Source organism: Ranitomeya imitator, chromosome 9, assembly GCF_032444005.1.
Source record: "Ranitomeya imitator isolate aRanImi1 chromosome 9, aRanImi1.pri, whole genome shotgun sequence".
Classification (NCBI taxonomy): domain Eukaryota; kingdom Metazoa; phylum Chordata; class Amphibia; order Anura; family Dendrobatidae; genus Ranitomeya; species Ranitomeya imitator.
The window spans coordinates 51,421,002-51,437,802 of record NC_091290.1 but is presented as its reverse complement, the minus strand read 5'-3'; the positions used below and the strand labels follow the sequence as shown (position 1 = coordinate 51,437,802).

The 16,801-nt window shown below is 42.8% G+C and overlaps 1 protein-coding gene across 1 annotated transcript in view; it reads right to left on the bottom strand.

Annotated features, from left to right (window-relative positions):
• The window catches only part of TH (tyrosine hydroxylase), a 77,885-nt gene extending 62,860 nt beyond the window's left edge, over positions 1-15,025 (bottom strand). Inside the window, exon 1 of the mRNA XM_069740286.1 lies at positions 14,930-15,025. Coding sequence (XP_069596387.1) covers positions 14,930-14,932 — 3 coding nt within the window. The 5' untranslated portion in view covers positions 14,933-15,025. The remainder of the gene's footprint in view (positions 1-14,929) is intronic.
• Positions 15,026-16,801: the final 1,776 nt, after the last annotated feature.

Here is a 16,801-nt window from a genome sequence, read left to right as displayed (position 1 = left end):
GCAATAAACAAAGCTCTCCAACTTTAATAATTTTTGCACTAACCCATGTGAAAAACCCACGGCTTCTTCCGTTTGCACTGCTTATGTAAAACCTTCAGCAAGGAAAATATCTACTCCCCAAAAGGGATAATTTTTAGACCATTTTTACATAGCTCAGAAAGTTTCTTACTGCAGTGTTGTTAAATAAGCTGTTGGTTTCTACCGATACCATCCGTTTTATCCCAGCCAGATAGGTTGAGGACACTTGGACATTTATAAGGCTGTGTTTGTTTAAAGAGCTCAAGAGGGTTTCAATACAGTCATAAGAGACCTCAGAGTGTTACACACATTATTTTCTGGGCAATAAGAGATTTTGTAGTATTAAAAATCTTATTTGAGGAGTAAAATTTGGTGAAGCTGTCAAATTCAAATTTCAAAACATCCGCTCATATCTATATATTACCTATTATAGGCCAGCACGGTGGCTTAGTGGTTAGCATTGCAGTGCTGGAGTCCTGGGATCAAATCCCACCAAGGACAACATCTGCAAAGAGTTTGTATGTTCTCTCTGTGTATGCGTGGGTTTCCTCCGGGTTCTCCGGTTTCCTCCCACATTCCAAAGACATACTGATAGGGAATTTAGATTGTGAGCCCCATTGGGGACAGTGATGTTAATGTCTGTAAATGGGGCCAGTGATGTTAATGTCTGTAAAGAGCTGCTTAATACAGTATATACCAAAAGTTTGGACACACCTTCTCATTTAAAGATTTTTCTGTATTTTCATGACTATGAAAATTGTACATTCACACTGAAGGCACCAAAACTATGAATTAACACTTGTGGAATTATATACTTAACAAAAAAGTGTGAAACAACTGAAATTATGTCTTATATTTTGGTTCTTTAAAGTAGCCACCTTTTGCTTTGATGACTGCTTTGCCCATTCTTGGCATTCTCTTGATGAGCTTCAAGAGGTAGTCACCGGGAATGGTCCTCCAACAATCTTGAAGGAGTTCCCAGAGATGCTTAGCACTTGCTGGCCCTTTTGCCTTCACTCTGCGGTCCAGCTCACCCCAAACCATCTCGATTGGGTTCAGGTCTGGTGACTGGAGGCCAGGTCATCTGGCGTAGCACCCCATCACTCTCCTTCTTGGTCAAATAGCCCTTACACAGCCTGGAGGTGTGTTTGGGGTCATTGTCCTGTTGAAAAATAAATGATGGTCCAACTAAACGCAAATCAGATGGAATAGCATGCCGCTGCAAGATGCTTTGGTAGCCATGCTGGTTCAGTATGCCTTCAATTTTGAATAAATCCCCAACAGTGTCACCAGAAAACCACCCCCACACCATCACACCTCCTCCTCCATGCTTCACAGTGGGAACCAGGCATGTAGAGTCCATCCGTTCACCTTTTCTGCGTCGCACAAAGATACGGTGGTTGGAACCAAAGATCTGAAATTTGGACTCATCAGACCAAAGCACAGATTTCCATTGGTCTAGTGTCCATTCCTTGTGTTCTTTAGCCCAAACAAGTCTCTTCTGATTGCTGCCTGTCCTTAGCAGTGGTTTCCTAACAGCTATTTTACCATGAAGGCCTGCTGCACAAAGTCTCCTCTTAACAGTTGTTGTGGAGATGTGTCTGCTGCTTGAACTCTGTGTGGCATTGACCTGGTCTCTAATCTGAGCTGCTGTTAACCTGCGATTTCTGAGGCTGGTGACTCAGATAAACTTATCCTCAGAAGCAGAGGTGACTCTTGGTCTTCCTTTCCTGGGGCGGTCCTCATGTGAGCCAGTTTCTTTGGAGCGCTTGATGGTTTTTTCCACTGCACTTGAGGACACTTTCAAAGTTTTCCCAATTTTTCGGACTGACTGACCTTTATTTCTGAAACTAATGATGGCCACTCGTTTTTCTTTACTTAGCTGCTTTTTTCTTGCCATAATACAAATTCTAACAGCCTATCCAGTAGGACTATCAGTTGCATATCCACCAGACTTCTGCACAACACAACTGATGGTCCAACCCCATTTATAAGGCAAGAAATCCCACTTATTAAACCTGACAGGGCACACCCATTTCTGGTGACTACCTCTTGAAGCTCATCAAGAGAATGCCAAGAGCAAAGCAGTCATCAAAGCAAAAGGTGGCTACTTTGAAGAACCTGGAATATAAGACAGAATTTCAGTTTCAAACTTTTTTTGTTAAGTATATAATTCCACATGTGTTAACTCATAGTTTTGATGCCTTCAATGTGAATGTACAATTTTCATAGTCATGAAAAAACAGAAAAATCTTTAAATGAGAAGGTATGTCCAAACTTTTGGTCTGTACTGTATGTTAGCGCTATATAAAGATTATTATGAATGCTGGACCCTTTGTTTTATATATATATATATATATATATATATATATATATATATATATATATTTACTGTAATCCAGCCTGTGATGATGAGATGAAAACTGCAAGCCTCATGATATGTGTTAGGGGTCGAGTTGCCGCCTCTGCACAGGGGTAATCTCGAGCCAACTCCTCTGTGGTCTCCTATTCCTCTCCAACCACAGTGGAGCCTGCTCAGCGGAGACGTCGGTCCCAGCATCTGGCTCAGCCTGCTACTGTGCGGATGGTTTCTGCTGCTTTTCCAGGCTCAGCCATTGTAGCCAGTACTGGTCAGTGGTGAGCAGATGTCTCTGGGACCAAGTCCTGCTTTTTCCCTTCTGGGCATGCCCAAGGTAAGACCTCTCATTGGAGGTCAGGGGTCACATGCTCAGGTACTGCTGCAGCTCCCATTGGTCCTCTAGGAAGGTCCTTAAGTTGCTCTGTTATTGTAACAAGCTTCCATTTGTCCTCTAGGAAGGTCCTGAAGCTGCTGCAGCTATAAAAGGTTTGCATGGCCGCACGGCCATGCACTAGTATCATTTCATGTTATGAGCTTGCTAATTGTGGTCGCGCCTGTATGATTGTATTCAGGGACGCGGCTGAATTAAGCCCCTAGAATACCGACACCTCCGGTGAGGAGTTTTTGTGTGCTTCTGTGTGTGCGTGACCACTGACTGCCATCAGCTCAGCAGTTAGCTGTGTTCCCCTGTAACGCTAAGGCTAGGTTCATATTGCATTAGTGCAATCCGTTTAGCGCCTAGCGCTAGCGGATTGCGCTAACGCAATGTGTTGCAAAGGGGTCGCGTTAAACATCTCCGATCTGCGAGAGCGGGGCACGGACCGCGGGCACACCTTGGACGCTGCAAGCAGCATCCGCGGCGCGTCACAAAACACCGGCACATCGCTAGCACGTGCCGAAAATGGCACGCGCTAGTGATGCGCGTCCCCATTGCTCTTAATGTGCGCGCTAACGGACGCGTTGCACGGCGTTAATTTTGCCGCGCAACGCTGTCCGTTAGCGCGGTCCCATTAACACAATGGGAACCTAGCCTAACAGGGCACAGCGTGTTCTTTTCTGTGTGACTCAGAGAAGTATCTGAGTTCACTTATACCGCCATATAGTGCCGTCATTTTCTAGCAGCAGGTTATCTCCTGCACGGTGGACCCCAGGCTGCGAACACACCAATTATAGCATCCATATTAACTCGGTGCGTTCCGCCAGTCCTCACAATATGTTGACACTATATAAATAAAGATTATTATTATATACCAAAAAGTTTGTAATTGCTCCTAAAATACATCACATGGGGGAGAGGAGAGAGAGAGAACATTGCTGACCATAAGAACTTACACTTTGCAGGTGAGACAGAGAAAGAAAGAAGACCCTGCTGACCATAAGAGCTTACGCCCTACAAGAGAAAGAGAATTACCCATTGACTTTGGAGAACAACTCTGCTGTACAAACAATGCTCCTCTCAAACCGCTGAAATGTGATGGCCAAGGTACTGACCAGAACTGTACAGTGTGTGTTAATCTACAAGATGTCATGTTAAGGGGAAGCCCACGTGGTAGTGCAAAATGACATTTGTCTGCTCCCTGATGGTTCAGCAGTGTGGGAATGTTTTGTTTTTCAAATCCATCAATTGAATTTCAATATGTTTGAATTTGTGTGAAACCATGAATATCAGGAAATTCAACTCATACTCGATCCTCTGTGAATCGATTTGCTACCTCTAATATAGGCTCTTATTCATAAAATCAATTTAGACAGAATTCTGGCATAAATTAATTTAAGAAGGCGCATTTTATTTGCAACACTCATAGTTGCGCAAAAAAGTTGGCAACTATTGGAATTTTCACTCCAATTTCTCCTAGCGAAATGGGAAGAGCTACGGTGGTAAGGACATGGCGGGGACATGACGCCACATTATGACTAATTTATGACGAGTTGTGTGTTGTGTCCAGGACTGAAGTGAGATTTCTGGCATGATGCATGGAAGACACCTTCATGAGTCAGGAAAGTCCAACATAAAAATGGGAACAGCATCCAGTCCAGGTGATGAAAAAAATTCCAAGAAACTTTATACTGCCATGATGCAAAGTTTCGACCAATGTAGGTCTTTGTCAACCATGCTGGTGGTGCTCATCCTATTTGCACAGACAAAACTCCCAGCAACAATCTCCTGAACAATCTCCAAACAGTAACTTCAACGATGAAAAACAACTCCAACTCCAGAACTAGGCAGTATGAACGAACACTGGAAATCTCTAAGTGACAGAGGCGAGCATATATAGAATAGTTGAGTGGCCAACACTGAACAGTTGAGACAGTCCAAGTAGGAAAGCTACAGGAGCTTCAACTGAACAGATTAACCCTTGTACTGCTAGCAAGAAAAAACCTGCACTAATACGATGGTGAAGTACTTCTAACCAATGTAGAAGTTTGTGAAACCAAACACCATGGTCTTCTGGCTCCTCTCTGTCACAGTATCCCCATGATGCAAGTTGTCACAAACACTCATATTTCTTTAATAGACCTGTAGTAAGAATTGGTAGCAGCAAGGGCAGAGGTTTCAGTTTGTACTGTAAGGCACATTCTAATCGCTAAATGCTTTAAGACGACCTTTAAAATGTAACTTCTAATGACTCAAAAGCACAAGTAAAGACTGGTCTAATATAGAAACCACCGGAGACTAGACGGAGGTGGACATGACTTGGGGATGGGTGGACTGAGAACTCCTGCAGCTTTTGTTTGTATTGCGGTGTAGATTTTAAACAAGAGTGTTGTTGCTTTAAGAGGAAGGAGTTTAGATGTTTGTGCTTGGTGTATTACTGTGAGGAGGGTGGGGCTTATATAGGGGAGGCAACTCTGGCTCTCCCTCTTTCTCTCACAGGATGGACAGGAGGAAACATTACCTGCCCTCCCGCCCTGTTTATAATCTCTGTCCTAAAACTTTTTAATTATTGCTTGTATAATGATAAATGCTTTATTGTATTTTTGAATTTGTCATTGTATATCTTTTATCAGGTTCAATTGTGTATTGGCTATAAAGAGTTATTATTTGTGGCAACCTTCTAAGCCCCAGGGAAGGGCAATCCTTCAGCCATGGTTCCCTAGAGGTTTCCTCCACAGGGGTTTTTTCCTCTCCTGAGCGCCGTATGATGACTCTTTGTGAGTCGGAGGTTTGCCAAGTTTAGTCCCATTAATGCTTTTGTAGGGACTTCTAGTTTTTAAGTTTACAAAAAATGATTTAATTATAAAAAAAGTGTCAAATGAGACTTGGAATTTATAACCCGTCACGGCTTTGAGGTTTAGGAGTCAGTTGGAAGTTGCAGACAAGTTAAGGTGGACTCATTTTAACTAATAGAGGATGTAAAACCTCATGGTGGTGAGCAGGGTTGGCCTTGGTGGCCAGCCTCAAGGACGTTGTAATGGTAACATCAATCAGGGGCGGGCACAGTGGTTAAGCACCGGAGTGAGGCTAATAGGGTCAATGGTGCCCTGATAGTTTACTGGCTCTGCTTGAATGGCAAGCCAGTGCGTGCCGCCCCTTTATGGCTGTCTGTCCTGGTGCTGTATGTGAGACAGCTAGGGATATCGCAGTACTTGTGAATCCCAATGTACTAGCACTCCACCTGACTCCTACTGTGATAATTTAATTCTGTGATTTCAATAAAAGCTGTGGCCATTTTGACAACCAAAATAATGTGTTTTGTGTATTTATTTTAGCACCTAGGTTTACAGTAGTTATGGTGGTTTTAAGATGGAGTGGGGTCCATCCCATATCCAAAAGTCAAGTCAAAATCACATAAATAAGCCACATACATTTGGGATTTTGGAGCAAAGAAACAAAACTGGAAATTGTTGTTCCACTGCCTATGGATCAGCAGTATATCTGGTGGAGGATACCCTGCCTACTGTGAAGCATAGTGATTTCTTAGTGTTGCTCTTAGGTTACCTTGCTTTGAGAAGATATGGTTTGCAAAAATGACAATTTGTGCAATTGTGACATTTCCTTGTCATAAATGCATACTCCACATGCATTAATGTTTTAAACCATTTCTTAGCCCTGAAGCCAAATTTTAAAATGAGGATGATTACCCTTTTTGTGTGAAGTTCGACACATTTATGGATGCAAATCTATGTGTCAAATGTTTTACACTAATGTAGGATTTTGCATTAATTGCAACTTTTTACATGTTAAAAATGAAAGAATTTGTGTAAAGCTATAGGCCAACATAGTGGCTCAGTGGTCAGCAATAGGATCCAGGGTTTTAAGTCCCACCAAAGACAACATCTGCGAGAAGTTTGTATGTTCTCCCTGCATTTGCAAGGGTTCCCTTCAACATTCCAAAGACATACTGATAGGGAATTTAGATGGTGAGCCCCAATAGAGACAGTGATGATGATGGTGTCTGTAAAGCGCTGGTTAAGATTTTATACAAATCAGTAAAATAAATAAAATTTTCAAATTATTCACATGGACAACTTAAGGAATCATTTCATTATCAGTGAGAGTATGAATGTTGGGGCCACCAGCAATCCCCAAGAATGGAGCCTTTGAGACAGTCTACATTTGACACAATAGTCTGTGATCTAACATTGGAACATGTACTAAGCATGCTTAAAATGTTGTGCTGGTGCAGAATGTGCCAAAATTACCATTAAGGTGCGACATTTGAAAAATATGGAGTAGTGAAGTAAAGTAGAAGTATGAGTCCCCCGCCAGGGCCATGGGGTATTCGGTACCGGGTCCTGCTGTTTCACAGGGGGATGTCTCGGTTGTGACCCGATCCATGGCTCAGGGCCCCCTTGTAAAAGGGAAAGGTCTTTAAAGGGAATAAAGTTTATGTTCGTGATGCTACCTGTGGCATTCGGTCAATGGGGACCGACGCTGCTTTAAGGGGTCCTCTGGGGTGATGTTATGGCAGCTAGATGGCATACCTTCCCACAGGTGAAGTATATCCCCAGCGCTCGCGATGTGTAGATGGAAAATGGTGAGAGGTGCCGTGAAGAACGAGGACACAGGTTTGCAGTCTCTTTACCTTATTTACTGAAGACTTCAGCAGCCACAGTGCAGGGCACCAGATCACAGGGCAGGCAGGGTCCGGCCAGCTTGGAGGCAATTTAGGAGTCCCCTTACCCAGGTGGAAATCAAAGCCTTCCTCTAGCGCCTTGGAGTTGTTGTCCCTTACTGCCTATGGCTTCACATAAGGTCCTCACAGATGTTCTCTCTGTCCCCCGTATAGGATAGGACACGACCCATATGACTGGTGACTTGAGGTTGTTTATAGGGACTCTAGCATGCCCCAGCCTCTAAGGGTGTTACCGTGCCTCCTGGGTACTAAGGCAGACAGGGAACGTGGAATTCAGCTGTCCTGCCAGTCTCTGATGTAAGTTATGGAGAGCCTTACGATCCTCGGTGTTCTGGCTACCGCAAAAGCAATGCTACTGTGACGACCAGGACCATGGGGTGCCACAAGTACACGAAAGATTTGGGACAAATCATGTCATTTTTAATCAAGCCTATAAGTTATTAGAAAAATCCCATTAGTATCGGGAGGTTTTATCTCTTACAGGTGATTCTCACACAAAGTTAATTTAGTTCAATAATGCAATTTAAAAAGTGAAATTCACATATTATATAGAGTCATTACAAACAGAGTGATCAATTTCAAGTGTTTATTTCTAGTAATGTTGATGATTAGATTACAGCCAATGAAAACCCAAAAGTCATTATCTCAGTAAATTAGAAAAGCTAACAAAAAACACCTACAAAGGCTTCCTAAGGATTTAAAAAGGTCTCTTAGTCAGTTTCAGTAGGCTCAATAATCATGGGGAAGACTGCTGACTTGACAGATGACAAGAAGGCAGACATTGACACACTCCACAAGGAAAGTACATTTTGCATTTCATTTGGAAATCAAGGTCCCAGCGTCTGTAGGAAGAGTTGAGAGGCCACAATCCAAGCTGCTTGAGGTCTAGTGTGAAGTTTCCACAATCAGAGATGGTTTGGGGAGCCATGTCATATTCTGGTGTAGGTCCACTGTGTTTTATCAAGACCAAAGTCAGAGCAGCCGTCTACCAGGAAATTTCAGCGCACTTCATGCTTTTCTCTACCGACAAGCTTTTTTGGAGATGGAAATTTCATTCTCCAGCAGGACTTGGCGCCTGTCCACACTGCCAAAAGTACCAATACCTGGTTTAAAAACAACAGTATCAGTGTGCTTGATTGGCCAGAAAACTCGCCTGACCTTAACCCCATAGAGAATCTGTGGCGTATTATCAAGAGGAAGATGAGACAACAGACCCAACAATGCAGGCGAGCTCAAGGCTGCTATCAAAGCAACCTGGGCTTCCATAACCCCTCAGCAGTGTCACAGGCTGATTGCCTCCATGCCACGTCGCATTGATGTAGTAATTGCTGCAAAAGGAGCCCTGACTAAGCATTGAGTTCATTTACTGAACATACAATTCAGTAGGCCAACATTTCAGATTTTAAAATCATTTTTCAAGCTGGTGTTATAAAGTGTTCTAATTTATTGAGATAATGACTTTTGGGGTTTCATTGGCTGTAAACCATAATCATCAACACTAATAGAAATAAACACTTGAAATAGAAATAGATCACCCTGTTTTGTAATGACTCTCTATAATATGGGAGCTTCACTTTTTGTATTGAAGAACTGAAATAAATTAACTTTTTGATGATATTCTAATTTCGTGAGAAGCACCTGTATGTGTTTTGTAACTATTACCATGAACTGTATTCTAGACTGCGACTTGACTAAACATCAATATAGAGAAAACAAGAAACCGGTGACCTACAGGATTCCAGGAAAGTCAGCTTAGAAGCCTGTTAAGACAGGAACAGTAGCAATAAGGGATAAATAAATGAAAAGGGGGAACGCAGCGTACAACTAGCATAGCAAGAGATATTAAGCAGCGGGGAGGGGATGAGAGCAAGAATAAAAGGCTGACATTTGTATGTCCGGAGCTCCCGCATGCCTGATATTTACTCAGGATTACCAGATACTTCTACTTTCCTACTTTGAATCCTGCAGGGTGCACATTTTAACCCTTCTCTGACCTCCCGTTGTAGCTCCTTGAATACCACGGCTGGCATCTCAGAGTCTCTATATATTGGAGTGCAATGTAATTTCCTGACACTATGTCATAAAGAATTAGTATTCATTAATGCTTATGCCTGATAGTGCAAAATGGAACTTGCCCCACAGCAAAGGATGTCATATGCTAATAGGTCAATATTGGGTTGAGCGCGAAAATGGTTTCCAAGGTATAACCTGTCCTGGATCCTTAGTTCTTTTCTATGGCCTGAAGAAGAGTTAATGCAGGTTGTCTGCTGAGCAGATATGGCATTATTACATATCAGAGGTGGAGTGTGGATGGCTGTGCTTGTAGAGCATGGCTTACCAATTACAGAAAGCGTGTAGTTTGCTCTTCATTTATGAACTAATAGAAGGATTACAATTCACAGGTCGCACAGCCAAACAAGATGCAGGACAATGGATTCGAGTCGGCAACCGGTGAAGGCTACGTGTCCCCTAACATTGATGGTAGAAATCGAAAGTGCTAAACGTACAGGAATGTATCAAAGTCATTTCCTCTATTATACCGAACACCGTCCATATAGGAGAAGCAGAATTTCTATAACCACACAAGAGCGTTCCAGGCCTCTCCATGTCGGGGAGAACATTGACTTTAGCTGGCTGCTGTAAATTGTGATCCTCAAGCTGATACCAGACAGTTTTTTTGGCTTTTCTATATACACAGTGTCTGTATCAGTGAGCCTCAGACACACTGAGCAAACATCTCTTCCTGTCTCAGATAGCTGAGAAACTGTGATAAGAGAGAGTCTCATGAATGACGCAAGACTCGCCCATGCAGCCTAATATCAGTGATAGGACGGTGATGGCAACTGCCCTTACTACTGCTGCCATGAAAAGTGACGTATTCCAGACATCTCCATTTATATCTACATATTAAACTGCTTTATATTGGATATTGTTTTACCTAGGAGACAGTAACTAAATGTTAATATATTATTTGGTATATTATACTAGCAATCTTGTAAATGACGATAGATATCATATGTATGCAGTCGGTGGCAGAGTAGGCGGTCAATATGGGATAAGTGAGTTGGGGGAGCCCAATAGCATACGGAACCGCTACTCCATTCTGCAGCTTAATTCCTCAGGATGCCAATACCAGTGAATACAATGGTGAAGGGAAGAGACATCGGCTCCCTGTTCCACATTCCACCAATGCGTCTGGGTCTCAGCACAGCAGGCGCGATTTAATCACTAGATTGTACCTGCTGCACGGAGCCTTAGTCCACACCCTGTAGAGACCAGAACGGGGCAAGGTGCGTTGTTTTTCTTTGTTTTATCAGTCAGTACTTGTAGGAGGCTGTTAAGCTTCATCATGTAGGGGTGGGCATCATACAGTGTGGGTGGCTTTTGGCAACTTCATACTGTGTAGGGGGCACTATAATGAAATGGAAGCCAGTCACATGCCGTCTAGTTCAATCCAGCTTTTCTCAATTCTCCTCTATGGATAGAAGCTGAACATGTGTAGTTGACATATGAACACAAGTATGCAAATCACGTGCATGTAGTCATGTGACTGCCCACTCACACTAGGAAATCATAAGAGTGTATTGTGATTAAGCAGTCTGAAGTCACATGAAGTGATATTCTTGGGATTTAATCTGGTCCTCCCCAGGATCACACTCTCATACATGGTAGGTAGTAGTTTTAGCTGTGAGCCACAGGCTTTACTGCCTTGCCAAAGATAGGAAAATTTTCAATGGATACATTTCTATAAAATCTTCATCTTCCTTATAGGCACATTGCACTGGTACATAGACTTACAGTCCTGTTTACCAGTACATCTCGATATACAAACTAAATAAATTACTAAATATATATATATATATATATATTAATTTATACTTGATATATGTATATACTGTATATATATATATATATATATATATATATATATATACAGTACAGACCAAAATGTTTGGACACACCTTCTCATTTAAAGATATTTCTGTATTTTCATGACTATGAAAATTGTACATTCACACTGAAGGCATCAAACCTATGAATTAACACATGTGGAATTGTACACTTAAAAAAAAGTGTGAAACAACTGAAATTATGTCTTATATTCTAGGTTCTTCAAAGTAGCCACACTGTGTATCATGTTGGAAGAAACCCGAAACAGCTGGCAACCCACATCTCCCATGTTGCTGCCAGCACCAAGGCTGAAAATCAAGCTGGTAACTGATTTGTTTCATCTGCTTATACTTAATGTACCACCAACTGTATATGTATACCTGAAAGTTGTATATGTATATATCCATTGTGTATATAGTGTTTATCTAGTGTGCCCTTAAGGCAATTATATATTCATTTTAACCTTGGGCTGCTCTTTTGTCTCGATCCACGAATCCACACGTCTGTATTCTCGGTTTAACATCACATGCTATCTAAACTGGTTTCTGGCCCCAAATAATCCTGTTAGCGGACTTGGTTTATATCTACCAATGAACTGGTGGCAGTCCTACTCGTCCGGCATTGCTCTGTTTCACTGGTGCTAGTGTAGGGGGGTGGAAGGGTCGATGAAGACGTCGTAGCAACAGGTGGGTTGACTTGTGCTATTTGAAGTTTGAGAGGTTTATGTGTGATAAAATGTTTTATTATATTCCTATGGCCTGTGTTGTGCTCTGTTCTTCTCTAGGCTTTACCTTATCACCATTCCTGAGAATGCAGGAGGTCTTTCCACTAGTGGAACCACACTTGGTATAACATACTGTAGCTGGCACTACATAGGGCATTAGATAGTTAATAGTGCTGGGATTAGCCCATAGTCTGAAGAGGTTACATAGGAGTTTTATAAGAAAAGGTTTTCCGGGTTCAGACAAGAGATGAGCGAACTTGTTTGGAAACCATTTGCCAATCTCAAAGTTGGCATGAACATTGCACATTCGGATTTGTGTTCGGATTCCAGAGCATTTTCCTCAAAATTGGCAAAATTCGGCCAAAGTTCGAAATGATCGAGTTTCCACAAAGGTTGTATACACATGGCGGATCTGATCGGCGGTAATGTTACCGCTGGTAAGATAGTTATCTTCAGTCAGAGTGCTGTGGGGTCACGCTGTCAGATGCCAGCATGATCTCACAGCTGTGACTGTGAGGGTTCATGCCCATGATCAGGAACAACAGCGTTTTGGACGCAGCGCACTTGTGCTGCATTCAAAATGCTGCAATGTACTGTACAAGTACAGTGGATGGGATTTCTATAAATCCCATGCCCACTGTGCTTCTATTTGATGCTGCATAAACTCACCCATGGCGCAGGTTTACGAGCTGCATCATATCTTCGCAATATAAATTTCTACATAAGATATGCATTGGATGCGGTAAATTTGCATTGTTCAGTGAACACATATGAATTTATCTGCATGATTAAAACTCAGCTGCCACAGGGTTTCAGCAACAGAGAGGAGCTAGAAAACTGCAGCGTCTGATTGCTTCGACTTCTGCGCTGAAAAGATGCGCTTCTCCTTCATTTTAATGGTGTTTATTATTTGAGCTCAGATAGCCACTCCCATTCCCTTTATAATCAGGGTTCTGATGTAAATCCTTGTCAGAGCTAGCATCTGCTGCATGTCTTCAGGAGGGAGAAGTGTTCATATGAGAAGGAGTGTTGGATGGGTTATCTGTTACTGTTGCGTGGTTTGTATGTCTAGTAATTTCCTTCCTTTTTCTATTTTTGCTTTTTCACCTACCTCCACTCCCCAATGCATTCCTCTGTTATATGTGAGTGAATATTTTGTATGCCTGGAGTTTTCTTTTAACCCTTGTTTGTTTAGCCTTGTTTGTCTGGTTGGTGTACTGCAGAGCACAATAACACCCCTCTTCCCTGGGTGGGGGAAGAGAACAGACGGAGGGCTAACTCAGGAGACAGTGCAAGGGTGGAGGCCCCAGCATCTTCACTTTCGGAAGTATCCTGGGGAATAGGGCAAGCTAGGGCGCTCCCTAGAGATAGGGACAGCGAAGGAGCCCCTGGTCCCAGATCACCAGACAGCAGTGTCATGACACTGGTTCACTCACCTCTATTCAGACAGAGTTCTAGTTCAGAGAGAGTTTAGTCAGGTATAAGTGAGTGTAAGCAAAGCTAAACACTACAGTAGTAAAAGGCTCTAAGAAAAACAGATGCCGCAGAGGCCAGAAGGTTCTGTCAGTTTAAGTCTCCCCACAGCATGAGGACACATCTGAAGTTTTTTCTGGACGCCAGGACAGTCTTGGACCTGAGATCCGGAAGAGATATTGAGTGTGATACCTCTGTCCCCGGTGTGAGCAAGATGTCAGCGAAAGGGACGGATGGTGGTCCTAGGAAAGCTGTTATGCTGGAAGGAGGGTCAGGAACAACAGTTGGGCTAGGGACAAGTAGGGCAGAATGGAGATGAAGACTGGTAGGACAGAAATCTAAGGAAACATCACTAGGGTCTCTTTCTTATTATTTATGCTGCAGCTATGTGTAACCAAATTTCACAGTAAAGATGAACCTGTTAACCCGGATCCAAGGTCTCCTGTCATGTCTGAAGCTACAGCTGGACCCAGTCCCATGGGCGAGGAGGTAGGAAGAACTGAAGGAACAGTGAGTAAAGAGCAAACTTCACAGCACCACATACACCTGTGTGACTGCTGTTTAGAATAGGGGTTTTAGGGCAACCAGAACTCAGTTCTGGCCCACAGCAAAGTGAGCCTGTACCACCTTCACTAGTGAAAGGGGTCTCTCAGACGGTCAGTGCTGTGAGCGAGTGTTGTGCCACACCAGAGGCTGGGTGGGCCACCCCCTCTCACTCCCTGTGCCTCCCTGTGCTCGTGTTGACAGAGGGGGTGTCTGTGTAAGCTGATCTTGCTTATCCACAGGGGGAGCGTAACGTGACATTGGTGAAAGTGGGGGCACCGTACCGCGTGACCACTCGATCTATTAGTGACTTCGGACGGTGCTGTGAGGTGTGGTTCTTCACATATTGGTGGCAGCAGTGGGATATTTGTGGTCTCTCCGGTGTCATCTATGCCAGATAAGTGTGCTTTAAAGGGTTATTCCAATAATCAAGTGATATCCCCTATAAAAAGTAGTTAATGGAATATTAAAGGGAACCTTTCACCAGTTTTTTAGTCTCTCAGCAAATGCCACCACCTTTATCTACTGTTGTACTGCAGTAATACTCCCGCGTTGTATTTAAATGAGGATGGACCGTTCTGATGGGCATCCTAGCTGTGGCGTCTATGCCTCCTAATCGCTATCCTCTAGATCTGATTGATGTGGATGACGTGTCCTGTGCAACAGCAGATAAAAGTGGTGGCATTTGTTGAGAAACTAAACAACTGGTGACAGGTTCCCTTTAATACAGACTAGGGTCCTCCACTGGCAGCCATCAAAAGACAGTGATTGGTGGGTCACTAAAAGATTATTAAGAAAAATAATAGAAGAAAAATATATAAAGTAGCAGCTTTTAGTACATACCATAGAAACAGCTGCTGTGAGGGCATTAACGACTGGTCAAATTCCCTTTGCTAGATTGCTGTTTGGTGAGAATACACCTCCCTAGAGGAACTGCTCTGTTGGTAAACAAAGGGGGAGAAAATTGTCTTAAGGCTCATGAAAAGTTTGTAGAGGGGGAAAAATGGTCCTTTGAATGGGCCCATTATGAACTTTGCTATTGCACCTCTTGTTTTCTATGCAATCGCTTCTTTTAGGTTTTATCTAAAGAAAAGAAAATGTAAAACTTAAAAATTAAAGGGAAGGAAGAGAAGGTCATAAGGATGATTGTTGCTTCATTCAAGTTCGTTCCTTCATTTAAATTTGGTTAACAAAATGGGCACTCTTCGTAGAAGTTAAGAAACTGCATCACGTACAGAGCCATTTAATAATGATGCCGCCAAATGGTGCAGCATCGGAATTCAGAACGATTTCTATCAGGCACATCGATGATTCCTCATATTTGCTCCTGACAGTGAAAAATAATTTCTCATTATATTGAAAATACATTCTACCAAATCAATATGAACAAATTGTTAGAAATCGAGTAGGATGCATGAAGAGGTGATTCACTTATCAGTATTACACTCTGAGTTCATTCATTCTCTTATATCACCAGTTACACAAGGACAGAGTTCTTTTCTTCGATACATACAAATGAAACAGATATGGAAGGCACAAAAAGTGACATGAAGGTAAAATAAACAGGAAAGCAGATTATAAGAATGTTTTATTGAGGAAGATATCATTAAAGGGAATCTGTCACCAGATTTTTGCTATCTGATTTGAGAGGGGCATAATGTAGAGACAGAGACCTTGGTTCCAGTGATGTGTCACTTACCGGGCTGCTTGCTATAGTTTGCTGCTCTCTGCCTATGCGCAGTGTATACAGAAAGCTTCCAATCAGTGGTGTGTGCAGGGTTATACAAAGATCAGAGTTCAGAGAACTGATAGATCATAAAACAGGTATTTTGTGAAAGTGGCAGCAAGCAGCTCTGCTGGAATCATAGTCTCTTCCCCTACATTATGCTGCTCTCAGATGGAGTAGCAAAAACCTGGTGACAGATTCCCTTTAATAGCGGAGGGAATTTGAAAAAAAAATAACAGAAGACTGGTATTTATAGTTTCTCCAAAAATAATAATTCCATTTTTACTGACTTATCCAATTGGAGTGAGAATGGAGATTTGGAGGTAATTTACTTCAATAAGAGATGGAATAACAATATGGTATTGCTTCACTAATCATTAAAGGGAACCTGTCAGCAGGATTGTGCTCAGTAACCTACACACTGTCACGTCTGAAAATAACCCCTATCCATAAGGCCAGTTTCACACGTCAGTGGATCCGGTACGTGAGGTGACAGTTTCCTCACGTACCGGAGCCACTGACACACGTAGACACATTAAAATCAATGCATCTGTGCAGATGTCATTGATTTTTTGCGGACCGTGTCTCCGTGTGCCAAACACGGAGACATGTCAGTGTTCGTGGGAGCGCATGGATTACACGGACCCATTAAAGTCAATGGGTCTGTGTAAAGCACGTACCGCACACGGACGTTGTCCGTGTGCAGTCCATGTGCCGTGCAGGAGACAGCGCTACAGTAAACGCTGTCCCCCCCACTGGTGCTGAAGCCGCAATTCAAACTTCCCTGCAGCAGCGTTTGCTGTAGAGAAGATATGAATATTACTTTTTTGTTAAGTTTTTCATGTTTAAAATAAAGGTCCTTGTCCCCACCCCCTGTGCGCCACCCCCCCCGCTGTTCTTAAAATACTCACCCGGCTCACTCCCTCGCTGGCGCTGCTTCCTGTCCTGGCCGCACCTTCTACTGTATGAGCGGTCGCGTGGGGCCGCCG